Source organism: Meriones unguiculatus, chromosome 16 (genome assembly GCF_030254825.1).
Source record: "Meriones unguiculatus strain TT.TT164.6M chromosome 16, Bangor_MerUng_6.1, whole genome shotgun sequence".
Taxonomy (NCBI): Eukaryota; Metazoa; Chordata; class Mammalia; order Rodentia; family Muridae; genus Meriones; species Meriones unguiculatus.
This window is the reverse complement of record NC_083363.1, coordinates 22785131-22806302: the sequence shown is the minus strand read 5'-3', so window position 1 is coordinate 22806302 and position 21172 is coordinate 22785131. Positions and strand designations below refer to the sequence as shown.

General features: G+C 50.0%; 1 protein-coding gene across 1 annotated transcript; it reads left to right on the top strand.

Moving 5' to 3' along the window:
* The first annotated feature begins 48 nt into the window (after window positions 1–48).
* Window positions 49–20461, top strand: Atoh7 (atonal bHLH transcription factor 7). The gene is made up of 2 exons (XM_060369434.1): window positions 49–6419; window positions 18754–20461. The coding sequence occupies exon 2, from the start codon at window positions 19379–19381 to the stop codon at window positions 19826–19828; it is 450 nt and encodes a 149-aa protein (XP_060225417.1). The 5' UTR covers window positions 49–6419; window positions 18754–19378; the 3' UTR covers window positions 19829–20461.
* The last annotated feature ends 711 nt before the right edge of the window (window positions 20462–21172 follow it).

Sequence of the window (21172 nt, the reverse complement as noted above, 5' to 3'; positions counted from 1 at the left end):
GGTGGGCCAGGCGAGCCTTACCACTCAAGTCTGGATCCCTGTAGTCCACGTAAAAACTGATGCAGTGACGAGTGGCTGCGATCTCAGCATATCTTGGTCAAGATGAGAGAATCCATCCCCCAACCCGTCCATCCCCACTCCCTACCTTAAAACTCCCAGGCCAGCTGGCTCAGCCTATACAACACAGCGGCAAACAGCCTAGAGCGGCTCTGCCTCGGATGCGGTGGAAAGTGAGAGCAAGGATGGTGGAGATTCACCAGCGGACTGCCAGGCACAACGGCACACACCCTGACATCCCAGCACCAGTGAGAGAGAGGCGGGAGGATCAGAACTTCAGAGCCAGTTGCAGCTGTCTAGCCAGTGAACTTGAAGCCAGCAGGGACTCCCCGAGACCCTGCTTCAAATGCCAATAAACTCCAACAAACCTGTTAGAGTCTACAGAAAGGAATTGGGTATCACAGCAATTGTGAGTCACCCCTAGTATAAGAGAAAGGGGAGGGGGCTCCCTGAGAGAAATCTCTCCATCATCGTCATCAGCACCGCAGGAACTTGCTAGAAAAGCAAACTCACAGGTCCTATTCCGGGTGGCCTGTGTCCGGAGCCCCGCAGTCCGGGGCCAGTCATTTGAGTTTTAACAAGGCCTCTAGGTGATGGGTTAGTTTGAGACCCGCCCTGCGCTCTGGCTTCCAGATGCAGCGGCCATTTCCATCCCTCTCTGGACAATCGCCTCTGCGGCTCGATGGCACTTCAGTGCTGCGACTCGGAAGCTCCCGAACGCACCAGTGTAGTTGCTACTTAAGAGTGCCCTTTCCAGGAGCTGGCTTTGTCAGCTTCCAGCTTTGTCCGGCCTGGAGAATTAGCTGTGCTCAGGCGGGAGCCACTCGGCACTGTGTCAGTAACAAACAGATTAGCTGGCCAGCCATGACTTATTCATGATGAATTAACTGTACCTGGTTGCACACTTCTGCTAGCTAAGTGGAGCTTTAGAGGACCCATCTTGTTAATGGTCCTGGTGCTAATTGCAGACACAGAAGGAGCACTAATTAAATGTGCAAACTGTACGAAGGACATTTGGGGCTGCTGAGGCCACAAAAAACCATCATTTTTTGAAGGGAAACCAAAACAAACTTTATCTTACGCACTATTAAGGAGTTCCCCGGGCTACGTTAATTAGTCTCGGTAATGCTTTCCTGCAGGAGTTGACTCCACACACGGATGCATGTACAGTGCTCTGGGAGGCTCTGGGAGGGGCACCGCCTTTGGTCCTGTGCTGTAATTTGGTTACACTCTCCTCTGTTTGTGATGACCTCCCTGGCTTCCCGTTTGGGGCTGCGTATAAAATTGGTATGAACAGGGGGCTGGTGAGATGGCTCAGAGGTTAAGAGTGTTCCAGTGCAATGGTGAGGAATGGAATTGGGGTCCCAGCAACCATGGAACAAGCTGGGAACCCCACAGATACTTGTAACTTCAGCTCTGAGGGAGCCGACGTCTTCTGGCCTCTGCCCGAGCAGGTGCGTGTGACCCCACGTGAATGTGTATGCTCACACAGACCCATAACTAAACCAAAACAGACCCTGAAGAAGCTGGTGCGACTACGCCTGTCTTTTCTGGACTCCCACACTCTCTACTGTGGCGCTGCACCTTAGAGCGCAGTTACAAGCAAAGGTTTAACGCGTTAAACAGTGCAAGTGGCCGCCTGCTGTGCGCGACTATGTGGCTTGGTTGGTAGAGCACCTGCCTAGCATGCATGACGCCCTGTGTTGTCTCCCTAGACCACATGAAAACTGTGGTGCACGCCTGTTATCCCAGCCGAGGCAGGAGGATCAGGAGAGCAAGCTCATCCTTGTCTATGCAGTGAGTGGGAGGTCAGCGTGAAGTGGAAATTTCTGGCTTCTTTGAAGATTCAGTTTTGTCATGTGATGTTTTGCTGAAGGTTGGCTTGTGAGAGGGCAGTGATGTGCTGCTGTGAGCTCTCTCGTGAGAGGGCAGTGACTTTGGCCGGCTGAGAACATCTCCCGGTGGACTCTGAGGAGAGGAGCTATGTAGAGGCCTACACTCAGTGAGGTGTCACTTTCTGGATCTGCATCGCTGTGCTGATCTTCCTGCTGATCTTCCTGACATTTGATCTCAAAGAGAACCTTTCCAGAGAACTCCTCGGGCAATCCAACTGAGTCTTGTGGCTTTCGCTGACTTGATGTTGCAGCTTGGTGTTGGCTTTTGGACTGGACTGCTGGTATCCTGATGGCTGAGTTTGGTAATCCCCTAAAAGCCCATTAACCCTAATTAGCAGAAAATAGATAAAAGAGGACTACAGCCCTTTTCCTACTAATCTCCTACTTAAAGTTGGGGGAGGGTGGAAGGGAGGCAAAGGTGCTTAAGAACTCTAAATAAAGTAGGTTTAGTGAAAAATCTAAACCCACGTCACTGTACGGTGTGTAAGGCCCTGTCTCAAAAAAATGATCATAATAGTAAAATAAAAAGGCTAAGGGGCCGGACGTGGTGGCGCATGCTTTAGTCCCTGCACTTGGGAGGTAGAGGCACGCAGACCGCTGTGAGTTCAAGGCCAGCCTGGTCTACAAAGCGAGTCCAGGAGAGCCACAGGAAGGAGCTCAATCCCTAGTAGAAAAAAAATGAGGACAATCTACACAGAGGTGCATACATGCCTCTACACACCCCTGCACACACAACAGCATAGGCACATGAGCAGAGACACACGTAAATATGAAGACTTTCTGGTTTTCTTTTAAACACTTGATTTAAAAAAAAAAACCAAAACTATTTACCTCGAAGGAATGTTTCTGTGTGGTGTGATGTGGGAGGGAATTCTCACTGCCAGGTACATTTTTTTTTTAACATAAATAAGCGGTTGCTCGGGCTCCACGTGCTGGAAAGCACTGCCTGCCCAGTAACTGGCTGGGGAGCCGGCCTCTTTAGTCAGCGCTGGCCCGGGGAGTCTCTCCCGGACTTCCCACTCCCTTCCACCCACCCGTTTCCTCCCCTTGCAGCAGCACGCTGTAAAGTCACTGTAACTCTACAGCGTACCCACTCTGAGGTAGGATGCAGATACATAAGTAAAGTAATAAACCCATAGGTTGAATTATCTATAAAGTCATTTATAAACCAAGTACATTTATTAAGGTGCATACGTGTACAGGCTGGTGACAAGGCTCAGCAGACAGGGGCACTTTTGTTAGGAGATACAGTCCGCTGTGGAGCTTATGGGAGAAGCCAGGCAGCGGTGACACACACCTTTAGTCCCAGCACTCTGGAGGCAGAGGCAGGTGGAGCTCTGTGAGTTCCAGGCCAGCCCGGTCTACATAGAGAGTTCTGGGATAGCCAGAGTTGACACAAACCTGACTCAAAACAGTGGCTCCTGTTGCCACTGTTTGTTTGCTTTTTCCATTTAGCAACATTTTTACAATTTTCAGTATAAAAGTCTTACATAACTTTCATTAGAATTATTCCCGGGTTTATGACATTTTTCAGGTTTATGGTTTGTTTTTAATTTATTTCTTTATCTGAGATAGGGTCTTACTCTGTGGCTCCGGCTGTCCTGGAACTCACTCTGTAGGCCGGCCTGGTCGTGAACTCATCCAGATCCTCTTGGCTCTGCCTCCCCAGCCCTGGGATTAAAGGCGAGTGCCATGACAGGTTTATGGTTTTTAAAGGTTATACTAAACATTATTTAGCTAGGGAAGGAAGCTCCTTTGGTAGAATGCACAACGTGTGCAGGGCGCTGAGTTCAAGCTCTACCACCCAGGAAAGCAGGCTTGGTGGCACAGCCTGTATCCTAGCACTCAAGAGGCAGAAGCAGGAGGAACAGAGGGTCAAGGTCGTCTTTGTCAACGTAATAAGCCTGAGGCCAGCTTTTGGTACATGAGACCTCATCTCACAAAAACTAGATAAAATAAATGTAAGGACCAGTGAGGGTGAGGTGGCTCAGCAGACAACGGCACTTGCCACCAAACTTGGCTGCCTGAGTGTGATCCCTAGGACCCACCTGGCAGAAGGACAGACTGACTCCCAGTCTTCTCTGACTTGACATGGGCATTCTGGTCCAGAGACACAAACACCGAATAAATAAATGATAAAAATCAGGTGTGTTTTGAGGGTGTGTGTAGGGACCTGTGCACACGAGTGCAGTTTTGTGAGCTGCCTGACATCCGTGCTCGGAAGCAAGCACAGGCAGATGCTCAGCGAGGGCGGCGCTCACCCCTCTTCCTGTTGGCTCTCTGCTTCCTGCTCCTGTGCCGTGCCTGCTGGGGGCTGCCTTGCCTCCCCACCCTGGGGGACTCTTTAAGATTATAAGTCCCCAAATCCCTTTTCTTCCATGAGTCCTTTGTGGTCATGGGGTTTTATCACAGCGACAGAAAAGCCACTAACGCCTTCTGCAACATCACATTGGGAACCCAGTGCACCATAGCGTGTCCGTTGTCTAGCGAGAGCGAGTGACTGGCCAGGCTGACAGCCTCGAGTGAGGGTAGAACTACACGTTTCTATTCTTGGGGGAAAGGTCTAAATTCAGAATCCGAAGTACATTTTCCGCCAGCTGTGTCTCATTTTCACAGCACCATAAAGGCAAGAAAGTATTACGTGGAAACATAGCACGTCAGGGCCTGTTTGTATAGACATCCCCAAAACCTGGCCCCCAAATAGGAGCCAAAGCAAGGCTGAGACACAGCTGAGCGAAAAGCAAATCCTGTGGCCCCATGTCCAGCCTCTGACGTAGGTGTTCACAGTAGCATGATGGAGCTTGGGCAGCTCCGCCTCTACGGCTTTGCTGTGTGCCCAGGTGGCCACTCTGCTGGGCCGCTCCACTCAGCGACTGCAGCGTCACTGACACATCCCGCTTCCTGGGGTTTCTGTCACCACTTCTCATGATCACCACCCCCCAGGGGCTGCCTTCAGGGACCCTGACCTGTCACCCTCGAGGGCTTGCCAGGCTTTCTTTAGAAATCCTGGTGGAACCCGTCACAACCCCGGCACTCCATGCCTGCAAAGCCATGTGGGCAGCGACGGGGTCCACCACTAGCTGAGCGCCTTATGTGGGGGCGGTAGCAGCCTCCAAGTGCTGGGTACTGAGTACAGATGAGCAAATCCCAGAGAAGCAGCTTCTAGGGTGGTCTGTGTCAGCAGGACACACGAGGGTCTCTCTTCTCAAGGGTCTCTCTTTCAACTTGTTCCATTTTATTTGTGAATGTGTGTGCCGGTGCCTGTGTGTGTGTAAGGTGTGGGGTGGTTAGAATGAGAATGGAGCCTGCAGGCTTGTAGATGCGAATCCTAGTTCTGGGAAGGATTAGAAGAAACAGCCTTGTTGGAGAAGGTATGCCATTTGGGGTGGGGGGGGTGGGGGTTGAGCTGTCTCCAAGGCCCCTTGTTTGGTTGGTTTTGTTATTGTGTTGGTTTTTTTTCTAGACAGGGCTTCTCTGTGTGGCCCTGGCTGTTCTGGATCTAGCTCTGGAGACCAGGCTGGCCTCAAACTCAAAGAGATCCACCTGCCTCTGCCTCCGGAGTGCTGGGATGAAAGGGGTGTGCCACCATCGCCGGCTCCTTCTCCTTTTTTTGCTTGTTTGTTTTAATGGAGCAAAGATGTTTTTGAACCATTTTCTCCAAACACATGGATCATCATCACAGAGAACTGAAAACACTCTGAGCCAGGAGAAACTTACAAGGGACCGGAAACACATATATGTCAGCTTCCAAGGACTGTGTGGGCTCTCACCCACGCTTCTCGGAGATGGGCCACATGCTCTGTTCTCAGCTGGGCACCATTTGGAGGGCGATGGTGCTTCTTAGCTTAGTGTTCTGGAATGAGGCCTAGGAGTCGCTGTGTCCTGGGGCTGTTTAACACTCCGGGGAGGCTGGCGTGGCTGTGGCTAGGCACATGTGGTTGGTGACTTTGGGCAGCAGCCAGTTGAGGTTATTGTAATACCGTTGGGCCGGGTTATTTTAAGGTACAATAGACAGTTTGTGAATCTCCTCAGCCAACTGGAGGCTCTTCCCAGCTAAAGTCATGATTTCAGCATAAAAGAAAAGAAGGGCTAAGTTAAAAGCCAGCACCTGTTCTTCTAAAATTGCTTTTCTGCAGGTACGAGCCCCAGAGAGTCGGCAGATGGTTTTGTGTTTCGAAGTCTGACCTCAGCAGCCCTTCATCAATCTTGAGCTGGTTGACTCTCCCAGGCTTCCCAGGGTACCCAAGCTATCTTTGATGTAGTTACTATCTGAAGACCAATTAATTAGCCCATACCAATTCTGTTCTGTTTTCCTAACAGAGTGGGGAAGCAGTGTGCTCAGCCTGCCTGGGGCAGCTTTATACAAGCTCATTAATTACTGTCAGAGCAGACACGGGTGCTCCAGGAAGATGGAGGAGGAAGCATCCTTCGGCGCCATGGAGGACAGGTGATCTTCAAGGCCTGCAGGTAGCTCTCCTATGCTGACTGCCGTAGGCTCCCTACATTTAAAAACTTCCATACAAACCGCTGGGCTTACCAGCCACGGCCCCCATCCCCTCCCCAGCCATGGCTGCCAGCTTCTCATGGAGAAAATAGCCTCGATACAATGGATGGTACCGGCGGGAGGTTGGGTGGGGACCTTTGGGATTCAGACCCGGAAAAAGCAGCTGAGGTGCCTACTTTTGGAACACAACCTGCTCCTGGGTTACCCAGCAACTTATGATGTCATCATGTGTCGCCAGCCAGGTGACCACACCTGGAAGGCGTGGTTACCTTGCCCCTGACAGGGCCAACCTGACACGAGGTCTCTTACACTATTACTCTCCTCTTTCCCTCTCCCTCTCTCTCTTGGGGCACTCCCCTTTCCCTTTCTTTCTCACTCCCCAACATGCCCTGTTTCCCACTCCCTCCATACCCTCCTAATAAACTTCCTGCATAGACTATCGGTTGACCAGCCTCATGCTTTTTTAATAACAACTTTCATACCAAAGCAGACCTGGTGCCTAGGTTCTCCCAGCATCCTTCACTCCCAGCCTGTTACAGGGCATGGCTGGCATACCCTACCCTCTACCCTGAACTTTCCAGCCCCAGGGGCCAGGATGCCCTATATAATATAGACCATTTTGGTTCCCTTTTCTCCCCTTCTCTTTCTCTCTGCTTTCCCTCTCTCATCTCTTTCTGACTGCCAAGTGCTGGCTGCCCCCAATAAACTCTAATCTGGCTTGAATTGGCTCACTTGGGTGGAAGAGCACTTATCAGAGACAAGAAAACCAAAGGAGTTGGACATGATGGCACATACCATAGCCTCAGTACTCAGGAGAGAAATGCAGAGTTCAAGTTTGAGTCCATCCTGGCCTAAATAAACCCAAAACAGCAAGCAACAACAGCAGAACCAACCAACAAACCAACCAACCAACCAACCAACCAACCAACCAACCCTGTGCACTGAAGTTCCCAGAAAAGAAATAAACTGGAAAACAAACAAAATAAGATGCTGTGTTAACCGCACTTGAAAAGGTGACCCAGAGCCAAGCTGCGGTCTCCATGCCTGGCCCAACACCCTTGGGACTCTGAGGTAGTCTTTTAAGAATACGTAAACAGAGAGGGAAAATCCACCAACCAAAAGTGAGGCTACGGCACAGCTTTCCTTGAGTGGCTGTAGCCCACCTGATGTTGCTGCCAGTGTATTTTAAAGATGTCTTGACCTATGTATGAGTCGCTTTGTCCTGTTACTATAAAAAAAAAACGTCATGAAAGCTGTTGGAGAGGATGGCTCAGTACTTAAGAACACTTGCTGTTCTTGATGGGTGTCATGGCACACACCTTTGATCCCAGCACTCGGGAGGCAGAAGTAGATAGATCTCTGAGTTCGAGGCCAGCTTACCTACAGGACAGCCAGGGCTACACAGAGAAACTCTGTCTTGAAAAACAAAAACAAACAGCAAAAAAAGAGCATTTGCTGCTCTTTTCAGGTTTCCATCACCCACTTGCTGACTCACACCATTCATATCTCCAGTTCCAGAGAATCGGGTGCCTTATGTCCTCTGCAGAGACAGCACCCAGGCTGCTCATACTCAGTCAAAACACTCACACACATAAAATAAAATAAAATAAAATAAAATAAAATAAAATAAAATAAAACAAAACAAAATAAAATAAAAAATATGTAGAGCACTACGGGAACAGAAAGCCTTCATGAAGTTGTTAACCAGGTTGGAATTTGAGGGAACCCGAATCTGTGTTTCTGGGCCGTAATATCCCTTATTATCTTTGACGTGAGAGCTGTGCTTTTTCTCATGGTGACATCTTAGAAACTAACTTTTGAGCGGGGTGATGGTGGCACACGCCTTTAATCCCAGCACTTGGGAAGCAAGGCAGGCGGATCTCTGAGTTTGAGGCCAGCCTGGTCTACAGAGTGAGTTTCGGGACAGCCAGGGCTGCACAGAGAAACCCTGTCTCTCCAGAAACCAAGCCAAACAAATAAAAATTGATTTTGGGGGGCTGGGGAGGTGGCTCAATGGTTAGGAGCATGGTCTACTTTTCTGGAGGACCTGGGTTCAACTCCCAGCACCCACACAGCAGCTTCCCAGTGTCTGGGATTCCAGCTTTAGAGGATTCAGCACCCTCACACAGACACACAGGCAGGCAAAACACCAGTGCATGTAAAATACAAAGAAATCATAAAACAATTTTAAGTTGACCTTTGGTAACGTGCCTCCCCCCAACATGTGTCCACCATGCTGTGTCCATAGTTACCAACCAGCAACCAGCTTTGCCGTCTATGTTTCCAAAGCGAAGTGTCCTGTGCTCCTCGAGTGGGCTAACCCCACACAGCCCCTTCCTGAGGCTGTGGCAGACTCCTGGCTGCCTCCCACTCCTCTTGAGGACTGAAGCTTGAGAACACTTCAGTGTCACATTCTATTTTGCTTGATGGGAGAAACTCAGGCGTCCTGGTGGCTAGCAGGACAAAAGCCCAGCTGTGCCGGGCTGCCCACAAACTAGGGCATCTCTGGAGACAACCTTCCAGTTTGCCCTCAGATCCTGGGAGAGTTTTAATCATGTCACTAGCCAGCCTCGCTGGACGATCTCAGGAACAATTGTAGGCGCTGGGCTGCTTTGGGGAAAAGTGACAGGCCTGATTTGCATAAGCATGTATCCTAATTAGAATGTCAAAAGTTGGTGGCTCAGAGGTGTTGTTGAGGTCTGACTTCCGATCATTTTAATTTCATTCAATTTCCCACGATTACAACTGTCTCTCTTCTAACTCGGGGACCTTTGCCCAAACAGGGGGGCTACTGGTAATTAGAGAGGCTGGGCTTGGGCAGGTCCTCCCTCAAAGTTAGGACTGTTTCTATGTAAACTGACAGTAGCACAAATATTTAAATTCACAGCTGATACCAGAAGCAAGCACCCTGCTCGTCATCTACAAGCTTGCATGTGAAGGGTTAGGAGTCTCTCTAATCCTTTTTATGTTGTCCCACGAGGGGGGAAAAAGGATCATCAGTAGGAATAGTTAGTTGTTCAGATATGCTCCTCAGTGCGTAGCATTTTAAATTGTGTGTAGAGTGCCAATGTGCAGTACAAAGGGGCTGAGAAGAATCAGAACTCTGGGTCTCAGGCATAGAACCGCCGACCCATTAGGGATGTCTTACCCATGCATCAGTGATTTCTGAGTCTGCTTGGGGCGGGGGGTCCCAGTTTAATCAGGCATTCTGTTTTTTTCCGCCCTCATTCCCTTTCTGCAGCAGGAGGCCACCTTGTTAATTAGTTGATGGTGGGAGCGTCTCTAATCTCCTGGGGGTGGCTTCAGGCCCCAGAATTAGATAAGATGGTGACTCCAGCACCAGGGGCATGGCGGGCCTCTCTCCCGCAACATATGGGAAAGCTGCCAGGCCTTCAGCTTAAGGCCAGCAGCAGCCATTAGCGGAGGAGCCTTCCCTGCTGGGGCACACGCTGCAAAGCCAAGGGCAAACAGCCTTTCCAGGAGAGGCCAGGGTAGCTCTTAGACCAGATAGCATCTGGCAAGCTATGCCAATTGTGAATCAATGGCCCTCCCTGGGTGGGTCTAATTTTATGGTCATTTGCACAAACTTACTTCTCCTAATGGGTAGGGAGTAGCTGGAGGCATCCTTTCATTGTTCTGTGAGTGTGCCGTCCTGGTGGTCAATGGACTAGCTGAAGTTGAGGCTGTTGGAGGTTAGTGTTGGAGCCTAGCTGTGATGCTAAGGGGGCTCCGTGGGCTTGCTGGCCACCAGACCAGTTCCAGGTTCCGTGAAAGACCTCGTCTCTAAGGAATAAGGGAGAGAGTGGCAGAGCAGGACTCCAGTTTTCCTCTGGGCTGCTCAGTGAGCACACAGGCTCACACCGAAAATAAAACTAAATCCAGCAAGGGCTGGGATATAGCTCTGTTGGTGAAAAGCTTGCCCACTGGTCTGTATAGTCTGGAGAATGATCTGTGATTGATGTATACTTTGTTTCAAACGAGAGGGTTTATGTGTAACCAAAAGTAAAAGAACAAATAACAAGTAGCAGACAGACAGAAAGAGCAGATGCAAGATGCCACCAAATCAGGTGCTTACAATCCTAATTGAGAGAGAGAAAAGGAGACGAGCGCCCGCGCGCGCGCGCACACACACACACACACACACACACACACAGATCAAGTGAGCATAAAAGTGACACCATCAAATTGGGATTTTACAACGTCCAGCAGAAACCCATATACCCTCAGCACCCAGGAGGTGAAATCAAGGAGGATCAAGGTCATCCTTGGCTACCCTTTACATGAGCCCCGGTCTCAAGAGAAACTTTTCCTCCAACTATGCAGAAGCAGGGCAGGCATGTTTTGTAAATGTTCAGGAAGAGAAGACTTGAAGAGTCTGATTCTTAAACTAGTAAATCTTAAGCTGGGTGTAGCAGCGCACGCCTGTGATCCCAAAACAGCTTGGGGAGGCTTCAGCCTGGCTCAGTGAATTAAGGTACTTGACACCAAGCCTGCTGGCCCCGAGTGTGGGGATTACAGGCTTGCACCACCGCACCCGGCAATAAATGTATTTTGGAAACGTTGGGTTTTAGGGACGGGGGAGACAGCTCAGCAGTCCATAGCAGTTCCTGCTCTTGCAGAATACCGGGCACCACATGGTGGCTCACAACCGCCCATAGCTCCAGTTCCAATGCCCTCGCCTGGCTACCTCAAACACCAGCCACAACGGGATGTGCAAGCATACAGACAAACACTCGTGCATATAAAATAAAAATAACACCTTTTAAAGACAGTTTAAAACAAATTAGAATCTGGCATTATTCTTTAACGTCTTCATTTGCCTTTCTTGTTCTTTTTAAATTGGAGAAATGAAGCCCCCAACTGTCATGGAAGATTTTGATTTACCCTGGCGTGAATTGGCTAATGTTTTGAAAGCGCTTCCTGTCAATTGCTGGCTCTTTGAACTGGCTGCAGTTATGGCAGTGGCTTGGCCACGTGGAATACATACCCTGAAGGTATTTATGAGGACAAGGTCAGTCTCCTTAGCTTCGAGCAAGAATTGCGGCCAGCCCAGCAGCCTGTGTGGGTTGACTTGGGATGCTCAAGCAAGACCACTCTGTATAAACTCTGTCCCTTCCCTCAGAGAACTTACAATAGAAATGGAGATACGTCCATAGAAATGTACCAGTGACACCAATTTTAGATTATTCCTTTCCATTTCTAGCTCCTAGAGCAACCCGCGGCACATAGAAAGTTGATAAATCATGACTGGATGAGAGAAAATCCACGCAAAGCAATCAAACAGGCTGGCATGCTGTTGCCAAGTGACTAGAAAAGGAAAGACGCTCATGCATCTCCTAACTTGGGGTTCTGCTTAGCCTTGCGTACAGTACATACTGTTTTAATTTCTCCTCGCTGAAGGGGACTGACGCAGAGCTAGGCAAGAGCCACCCAGGATGGCAAGGATGAAGCTCAGCTTCAGACTCCAGAGACCAGAGTGTCTAGACATTTGGGATAACTTCAGCCAAGGTGCTTAAACTGCTGATGGAACAACAACAAAAAAGGAACACTAATGCGAATAGACACCCCTCTCCCGCAGCCTGGGAGCGGACATCACTGGCTGGCCTGGCCTGAGGTGTTAGGCGGTTGGTATTAGCTGACTCAGGAGCCTCCTCAAACCTGGCTGGTATGAGAGCACCCTTTGGGGAAGGGAGCCACCTGCTCACTGAAAAACAGCGGATGTCACCTTTTCAGAGCAGGAACAAGAGCTGCAGGCTTGTGTCCATGGCTTTGGGAGGACACAGTTTCCACCCCCCCCCCCCACACACACACCAGAAGGGAAAGAACTGGTCACTATGAGAACAGGGACCGCTCTCTGGGCCTCCCATTTCCTAGCTTCCTTCCATTCCCCCTTTCCATTTAGTACTTACTGCTATTCTTGCACTCCCTTGTTTGTTTATTCGTGTGGGTGTGGTGGTCAGAGGACAGCCTGTGGGAGCTGGTTAGCTCCTGCCACCACGTGGCTGCAGTCAAGCCCTCAAGCTTGCTGGCAGGCGCCTGACCTGCGGAGCCCTCTCCCTGGTCTTATTTGTTGTAGTCTTCTGTTCATTTGGTTTTTGTGAAACACGGTCAACTCAGTATCCCAGGCTACCCTCAAGTCAAGATCCTGCTGTCTCAGGCCTCCAAGTGTTGGGACTGCAGAATGGCACACGGTGTCCAGCTTCTAACAAGACTTCTTGTGCCTCCACTTCACCCTAGGCACAAGTCTGGGTGCTGAGGTGTAGTTAGGAGCCATACAGAGGAAGTCCCTGAATCTCAGGAGTTTCCAAACACAGAAAGAAGGAGACAGGAGATCAGACCAAGCTGGGGGGGGGGGGAGCTGGGGAATCGGGGAAACTGGATTTAAAGCTGCAGGACCAACTAGTCTGGCGGACAGGCAAGCTAAAGGCAAGCCTTGCGGCGGCAGAGGGGTGTGAGCAGACTTTTGGGGGAGCAGGAAGGCGGCAGGAATGTGTTGGAGGCGCTGCTATTTACATTAGATAAGGTGATAAAGGCAGTACGGGGGTTGGCTTAGGAAAGGAGGTGACATGAAATTCCCCTTCAGGAAATGAGCTGTATTAAGGAAGATGGCCTCAAGACCACGAGACCTTGAGGAAGGAGAACATGAGAAAAAAAGTGCAACATATCAGAAATGGAGAAACTTCCCTTCAAAACCTGAAGTAGGCGGGCAGGCGGTGGCTGTATAGTCCCTGAGTGCCTTAAGAGCTGTCAAAGCGGCGGCCCCTCCCTCCCGCCCCAGCCTGTGACACAGAAAAGTGCTGCCACAGGAGCTGTCAAAATGGTGGCACCTGTCAAGACAGTGACACCTCAACCAGCTGCTGTTGTGAGGTACCAACACAGGAGTTGTCCATGGTGTCTGCTTCTTTCCTGCCTCAGCCTGAGGCCATAGTGAGATACCTCTGCAGGAGCTGTCCACGGTGGCAGCATCTCCAGCCTCCCCAGGCAGCTCTGCAGCGGTGATGCTTCAGCCAAAGCCACCTGAGGCTGGGAAAGTCTTCCCATCCTAACCCATGAGCACATGCAGGGAAAAGGGGGTGGAAAAAGCCACCAATCCCTGAACAGGAAAACCCACTGATCCTTGAGCTCCTCAAGCTCAGGACTTGAAATCCCACCAGTCTTCACTCTGGAAGTCTCTGCCATGAAAAGCTCCGCCCCCTAAGAAAGCCTATGGAAGCACTGCCCTTTGTTCAATTTGCTGCTGTCTTCTCCCAGGAGCAGGGGCAGCCAACCCTGTAAATCTCTTAAGAGACTTGCTGCCCGCTGTGACTCTCATCACAAGAAGCCAAGAAGCAATGAAGAGAAGTGAAGAAGTGAAGCGGGGTCTGAGGCTCCCGAGCTCAGGAAGCCCTCCCCGGAGCTACAACACCTCAGCCTTCCTCTCAGAGCTGTGTGGTTCCTGAGCCCCCAAGACCCAGGATACCTCCCATCCGAGCAGGAAATCCAGCAGCGGCACACACCTTGATCCCAGTACTCAAGAGTCAGAGGCTAACAGATCTCATGTGAGTTTGAGGCTAGCCTGGTCTACAGCACTAGTTCCAGGACAGCCAGGGCAACACAGAAAAACCCTGTCTCCAAAAAACCAAACCCAACCTCCCAACAACACCAACCCTCACACACATAAAAATAAAAACAAAACAAACAAACCTGGAGTAACACTTTATTTAAAAAAGAAAAAAAAACAGCTTAAAAATTAGAGAGAGAGCAGTCATGGACAGAATGATGGCAGGAAGTAGGAGGTTCAGGAGTCACACAGGTCTGCTAAACAGAGGAAACCTTGGCTTTTATATTCTTCCAGAGGGTGGCTGGGGTTTTTACACGGTGGTGTGATTTAGTTTGAAGGAGCTGGTACTGGGAAGGACAGCGAGTTATTACATGGCACAGCTCTCTGGGGAGATGGTTCAGTGCTTAAGGGCACACACAGTACCAACACCGAGGACCTGAGTTCAAATCCCCAGCCCCCAGATGGTCTGGCTGCATGTGTTTGTAGCTCCAGGGCTGCTGTGGGCAGAGACAGGGGCATTGTGTGGGGCTTGCTGGCTGTCAGCCCAGCTCAGGGATCAGTGAGAGACCCAGCCCCAAAGGAGTAAGGTAACAGCAGGGGTTGTTATAGTTTATGCCTGGGGGAGATGTAAGCATCATCTACCTTTCTTCTTCCTCTCCTCCTCCTCTATGGTCCTAAAGACAAACCGAGGTAGGATTCCACCAAAACTCACCCTGGATAACCAATGACTTTTTTAGACTTACTAACAGAGCAATGGTGAGCATTTGGGCAGGACTGTGGATGACCTTAGAGCCGCCACACTGGAAGGTGCCCAGCAGGGTTGATGACCCTCCATGGCTGTGTAGGTGGAGCCCCTTTCCTAGTCCTTCCCTACCTATATTCAAGATCCTTCAGAGGCCCTGAGGTCTCCTTCGATAAGAACAGAACTGCATGTATGTTTGGGAGGGGTAATTAGATACTCAGGTAAGGGTCTCATGACCCACTCAGCCCCTCCTTCTGAGAGGGAACATCAGTTGTCAGTAAGCCCAGCTGTAATGATCTTTGTCCAGCAGGCTCATCCTGAAGATGGAGGCTCCGAGGATAGACCTGCACAAAGCAGGACACCAGCTGTCCTCCCCCAGCTTCTCAGCGGACATGGACATTTACACACACACACACACACACACACACACACACACACACACACACACAGTAATAAAAAAAATAACAACAACAGCAAAATCAGGGCAGGGTCTCACTAGGTAATCCTGGCTGGCTGGGAACACTCTATGTAGACTAGGCTGGCCTCAAACTCACAGAGGTCCAGTTTGCTTCCTAGGTGCTGGGATTGAAAGCATTCATCACCTGAAGCATTGAGGCAACAAATCAGCCTTTTGAACTACAACAGGTTCAAAGCATTGTGCCAGCAGCCACTTCAGGTGGTTTGTATGGCTAGAAAACAGAAGTGAGGCAAGCTATGGATATAAATTTATATAGATATATGTGTATATACATGTGATGACCACAGGTTAGCCTAGTTTGAATCAGCTGTCTGCATCAATTGGCCAGAGTTTAGATGCTGTACTGACATTCATTTCATGGTTAGACTCCTCCCACAGTTCATTTCATTTAGCATGAATGGCTCCATCTTGCTTTGGTCTGCTGGGCTCAGAACAGGGGAACTGAGTACAAATCAAACTCCATTAAACAGAAACCACCGGTTCACTGGCTGCCTCATGCTGTCAGTACAAAGGCTGTGGAGGTTAGCCTGATGCACGTGTTCTCCTGCTCCAAATAGCTCTTGACATTTTAGAAATAAGAACCGGCCCAGGACTTGGGTGTAGCTCAGTTGTAGAGTGCTTGCCTATCATGCAGGGAACGCCACATAGATAGGTGTGATGATGGCACATGACCCCAGCCTTCAGACGGTGGGGCAGGAGGATCAGAGGCTCAGGTTTATTCTTAGGCTGCAGATTGAGAGGCCAGCAAGAACCGAAAGAGACCCTGTCGCACAGAAAAAAATCCTGTTTACAAAGTACAAAATTCAGCTGGAGGCAGAGGCAGGCAGATCTTTGTGAGTTTGAAGCCAACCTGGTCTACACAGTGAGCTCCCAGGACAGCCAGGGCTACACAGAGAAACGCTGTCTTGAAAAACCAAAAATAAATAAATAATACTGCAAACAGACAAATTACAAAATTCAGAGATAGTTTGTGTTCCCCGCAGGCGTGTGTGTGTGTGTGTGTGTGTGTGTGTGTGTGTGTGTGTAGGGGTGTCTGTCTGTCTCTTCTGTGCCTGTCACCTCTCTCTGTTGGGGAGGAGGATTGCAAATCATTACTATGAGTTATTCACTAGAAATGTACTTATTATTAGATCAGTTAATCTAATTTTTTTTTGTCACAGTTGCTCCATCTGGGTCAGTTACTGAGTACTTAGTATTTTCTGGGCTTTCTCTGACTTCTGAAAGTCACTGGTGAATCTCTCTTGCCCCATTGTCAATTGAGGGGCATAATTAAGAACTCTTATAATTTTTGTTTGTTTTGTTTTCCTCCGAGACAGGGTTTCTCTGTGTAGCCCTGGCTGTCTTAGAACTTTCTTTGTAGACCAGGCTGGCCTCAAACTCAGAGATCTAACTGCCACTGCCTCCTGAGTGCTGAGATTAAAGGTGTGCACCATGACAGCCTGGTCGGCTGAAATCGCATCGTTTCAAAGCCTCCAGGATAAAGGGACTTGGGAGACTTGGCTTCCTCTCTTAATCTGGCCGTGCACTTTTCCAGTCGGTGCTCAGTCCCTGCACTGATGTTTTCTCCTCTGTAAGATAAATGGAAGGCTGAGCTAGGGGTGTAACAGAGCCATTGTTTACCTGAAAAGCCAGAACCTCTGGGTTTGCTTCCCAGCATTCAGTACAACTATTCCAGAACTCTAGATGACAAGGTCATTCTCAGCTACGTACCAAGTTCATGGCCAGCCTGTAATATAGAAGATCTTGTCAATCAATCAATCAGTCAATCAGTGTCATATGGAAGGTGCTAGAGCTGGCATACCTTGGGGAAAAATATACAAAGAATGCTAATAGCTACACAGAAGAGAATTCTGTGTTCAAGCAGGTCTATACAATGCTGAACTCAACAGATTTCTTTTCTCCTGGGAGTCTCAGAAACTTTCCTGTGCCTTTTTCTTTGTGTTTTGTGGTTGTTGTCGTTACAAGTGTCACAGGACTGCCCAGGTGTGGGAGAGCAGTCCTCTCAGTGTCTTCCAAGATGCATTTGGAAAGTATATCATTGGATGCACATCCCTGTGCCCTTCATTTTAGTAAAAGCCTGCTAACTTTGAATCTTTTCACGTCACATGTGTCCCAGTCTCTCTCTCTCTGATATGCTTTTGATTCTCTGGGAGGTGGGTCAAAATCTTACCTAACCTGGATACACAATTTGCAAAACCACACATCTTAATACTTTCGGCAACCATGGGCAGAAAGAGCATATGTGCTGTTCTACACGGAGTTGACCCACAATGCATCACAGAGGGGACCCTTTAGGGGAGAAGGGTGAGCTAAATGCATAGGAGGGACAATAGCTCTAAAAAAAGACTCTTAGAAAACTTTAAAAAGCATACGTTCAAGACATCTTCATGACGAAATAACACAATCCTTCCCATCACAGAACTGCTGTTCCCAACAGCAGTTAGGACTCAAGAGTGACAGAGCTGAATGGCTCTGTGCAAAAGTCTGTGTCCAACATCTGTCACGCTGAAGGCCATTAATGTCCCATTGCATCCCATTGTCTTCAAGTTATTCAACTTCATTTCGCTGTCAGTGCTCTAGCTGGGGATTAATAAACTATTTATGGGCTTGAAGTCAGGGTGATGGTGTTGGGGTTGTAGTCCGAGGTACTGGCGGGGAAACGTGTCCAAACTAAAAGGCTCTTGATTTGTTTGAACATGTAGATGATTTAATAAACAAAAATATCTGAGGCTATTGCTGACATACCCATATTTTAAGAGGACGGAGTCGCTCACTCGGCCCTTCCTGAGATGTCCAGAGGGACTGCTGGACTGAAACTATTTGGAGCCTGTTTCTTTGCTTCTTGATTCCTCTTGAGAAACAAGAAACAAGCTGAGATGAGAGAGGGAAAATTAAAGGTTTCTTTGTGTAAATCTAATAATTTTCAGCGGTGGAAATAAATCATGTTTTGTTATTGTTCTCAAGGACTGATGACATACTAGAACACTGAGTTGCATGAAGTATTTTTAGTGGTGTAAGAGATGGGCAAAAATGAAATCTGTCAAGGATTCTTTCAGTTATTTAGACGTCCCCATTTTGCACACGCATGTGCATGAAGATATTTTTATTAAGTTGAAGTGCTAAATAATGACGTGATTATCATTTCAGTGTGGGGCCTACCAGCACTAATGAACAAGGAAATGAAGTAGAGATGCTGAAATAATTTGCCAAGGCCTTGGGCCCCACAAAACCCAGTCACATAATTAGAAACTAGGATCAAGTTGAAAATATGCACACTCGTATCGTCGGCTAAGTCGTTTCACGAAAAGTGTTTGCAGAGTCGCATTCCAGGCCTGCATTTGAACTTTCTAATTTGTCTGAATGTATTTAATAAATTAAATGAAAATGTTAACATGTTAGAATGTGAAATTGCCACTTCTTAACAAAGCAAAAATCTTGCTAGACTTCAGATACACCTAGCAATGTCAAAATCAACACGTTCGTGTAAATGATTTCTACGTAACCATTTAAAAACCATCCCGTCTTTGTTTTTGATAGGTAAGCTGCCCGCTGGTATGGGAAAAGCCGGACCACGCTCGCCCTCCACCCCCACCTTGTTATTCTATTGGGGACAGCCAGGCCAGGCCGCTCCAGATGGTGTGTTAGTGTTGGACATAGCTTTGGAGAAACTTCAACAGACGAAGGCAGCGCTGTCAGGGTTTTGCTGTGCGTCGTCCGCCCTCCCCCCTGCAGTTCCCAGGGTAGGAAGGTGCTGAGATGGGAGCGGAGGGACGCCCGCCCACCTGCCACCACCTGTTCCCCGCTTGAGCCGCGGCCTATAAATTCTCCTCCCTCACCGCTCGGCCCAGCGCTCCTCGCATCTACTGCCCTAGCCCAGCTTCCGCGCAGATTTGATCACCCCGAAAACCAGCCCCAGGCTTCCCAGAGAACCGGCAGGGCCGCCTCCCTCCGACCCACAGCGACCGCCAGAAAGTTTCCGCCTCTTTCGGCTTCACGTTTCTGGCGGGGAGAAATGACTTTTCCCTGAGCATCACTTCCACTGCATCTGGGCGACCCAGCCTGGCGCCCCGGCGGGCGGGGAGCCCGGGTCCCGCGCTGCCCACGGCACACCGAGTGCGCGCGAGCCGCGCCGCCCCGGGAGCCACGCCGAGCGGCCGCGCGGATGAAGTCGGCCTGCCAGGCCCGCGGGCCCCCGGCGGGAGCGCGCGGCGCGCCTCCGGGCCCGGGCGCCGCCGAGCGCGCGGCGCCGTGCGCGGGGCCCGGGCGGCTGGAGAGCGCGGCGCGCAGGCGCCTGGCGGCCAACGCGCGCGAGCGGCGCCGCATGCAGGGGCTGAACACGGCGTTCGACCGGCTGCGCAGGGTGGTGCCGCAGTGGGGCCAGGACAAGAAGCTGTCCAAGTACGAGACGCTGCAGATGGCGCTCAGCTACATCGTGGCGCTCACGCGCATCCTGGCCGAGGCGGAGCGGGACTGGGTGGGGCTGCGCTGCGAGCAGCTGGGCCGCGACCACCCCTACCTGCCCTTCCCCGGGGCTAGGCTCCCGGCGGAGTCGGAGCCCTACGGGCAGAGGCTCTTCGGCTTCCAGCCCGAGCCCTTCCCCATGGCCAGCTAAGCCGCAGGGCCACTTGGGTGGAGAACGATCAGTCACCTTTCAGGTTAATTTCCTTCCCCCTTCAGACCCGAGGATGAGATAATGTCATTGCCCTCCCTCCTCCCCCGGCTTGTGTTTTGTAGGTTTCATGACCGGACTTTGTGAATGACTTTGGACCGCTGTGGAAAGAATGCTCTGCCCCCTTTAGCTTCAGACGTGGGCCTGGGGCCCAGCTGGGTTGGTAGAATGCTTGCCTCGCGTGCACGAAGCCGTGGCCCGAGCTCCAGCTGCCGCGTAGACAGAGCACGGCGAGGTACAGCTGTGACCCTAGAGTCCTCGGGGAGTGGAGGAATACCTACGAGACGCTGTCTCAGAAAATACATAAACGAAGGAAGGAAGGCTTGGCTAAGACTGGCACGGAGCCATCCCACAGATAGCTGCCTTCTATCTTTGCAAGCTCGTTCTGACTGGGAGACCTTGTATTATGTGACCCGCTTCTGTCCCGAGCAGCTCCCGTGTGGTGGGAATGCATTTATGCCCGGTATATAGTGTGTGTGCATGCATCAGGTAGAGCCAGACTTTTTTTTCCTGGTTTGTAGAGGGGTTTGTAGAGTACTTGGGCATGGGCGCTCTGTATTTTTTTAACTGTGTACACATTAAAATATAGATTTTGTAAAAATACAGCCTGTGTGTGTTTTGGATTTATATAGTGTACCGTTTTCTGGCGACACTCAAGATCTGTCGGGGGGTGAAGGGCGGTTCTGAGTGCTTCCTGGGTATTGACGGGGAGTGTTTTGTCTCGCCAAACCCGGGGTGGTCGCTCACCTGACGATCCCAGCTCTCCCGGAAGCCAGCATGGGCGATAATAAGCAAAATTAAAATAACATGTAGCTTTCATGTACTAAGCCATCTACTCTTCAACATTCTAGTTTCCTTGCTAAGACGGTTACAATGAATTTTCTTACAAGTACTCTGATACATTCATTTCAACATATGGGCAGGAACAGCCACACACATCCACATACACTGAAGAATATTCCTGTTTCTATAGCAACAGAGAAGTTAATGTTGCTTGTTGAAGGGCTTGCCTTATAATCAGTACAGTTTGAGCAATGAAGGCTTCCTTGCCACCGTGGCCACTCAAAAGAGAGCCAGCGGCACTTGTGGAGTGGATTTGAACTGCTTTACCGAGTTTGGTTAACCATGGGCAGACCCCACCATCTCGAGTGGCTGTGGCCAACAGCAGTGTGTGTGTGTGTGTGTGGGCTCACCTGTTCAGAGGTGGGAAAGGTGGAATGCTGGCTCTGTCTGTGCATTCCAAGTTTGCCACAAGCCGACACAAGCCCCCAAATCTACCAACACAGC

What these genes read in the sequence shown, in the direction of transcription:
- Atoh7 (XM_060369434.1), top strand. Translation starts at nt 19,379, where the DNA reads ATGAAGTCGGCCTGCCAGGCCCGCGGGCCCCCGGCGGGAGCGCGCGGC.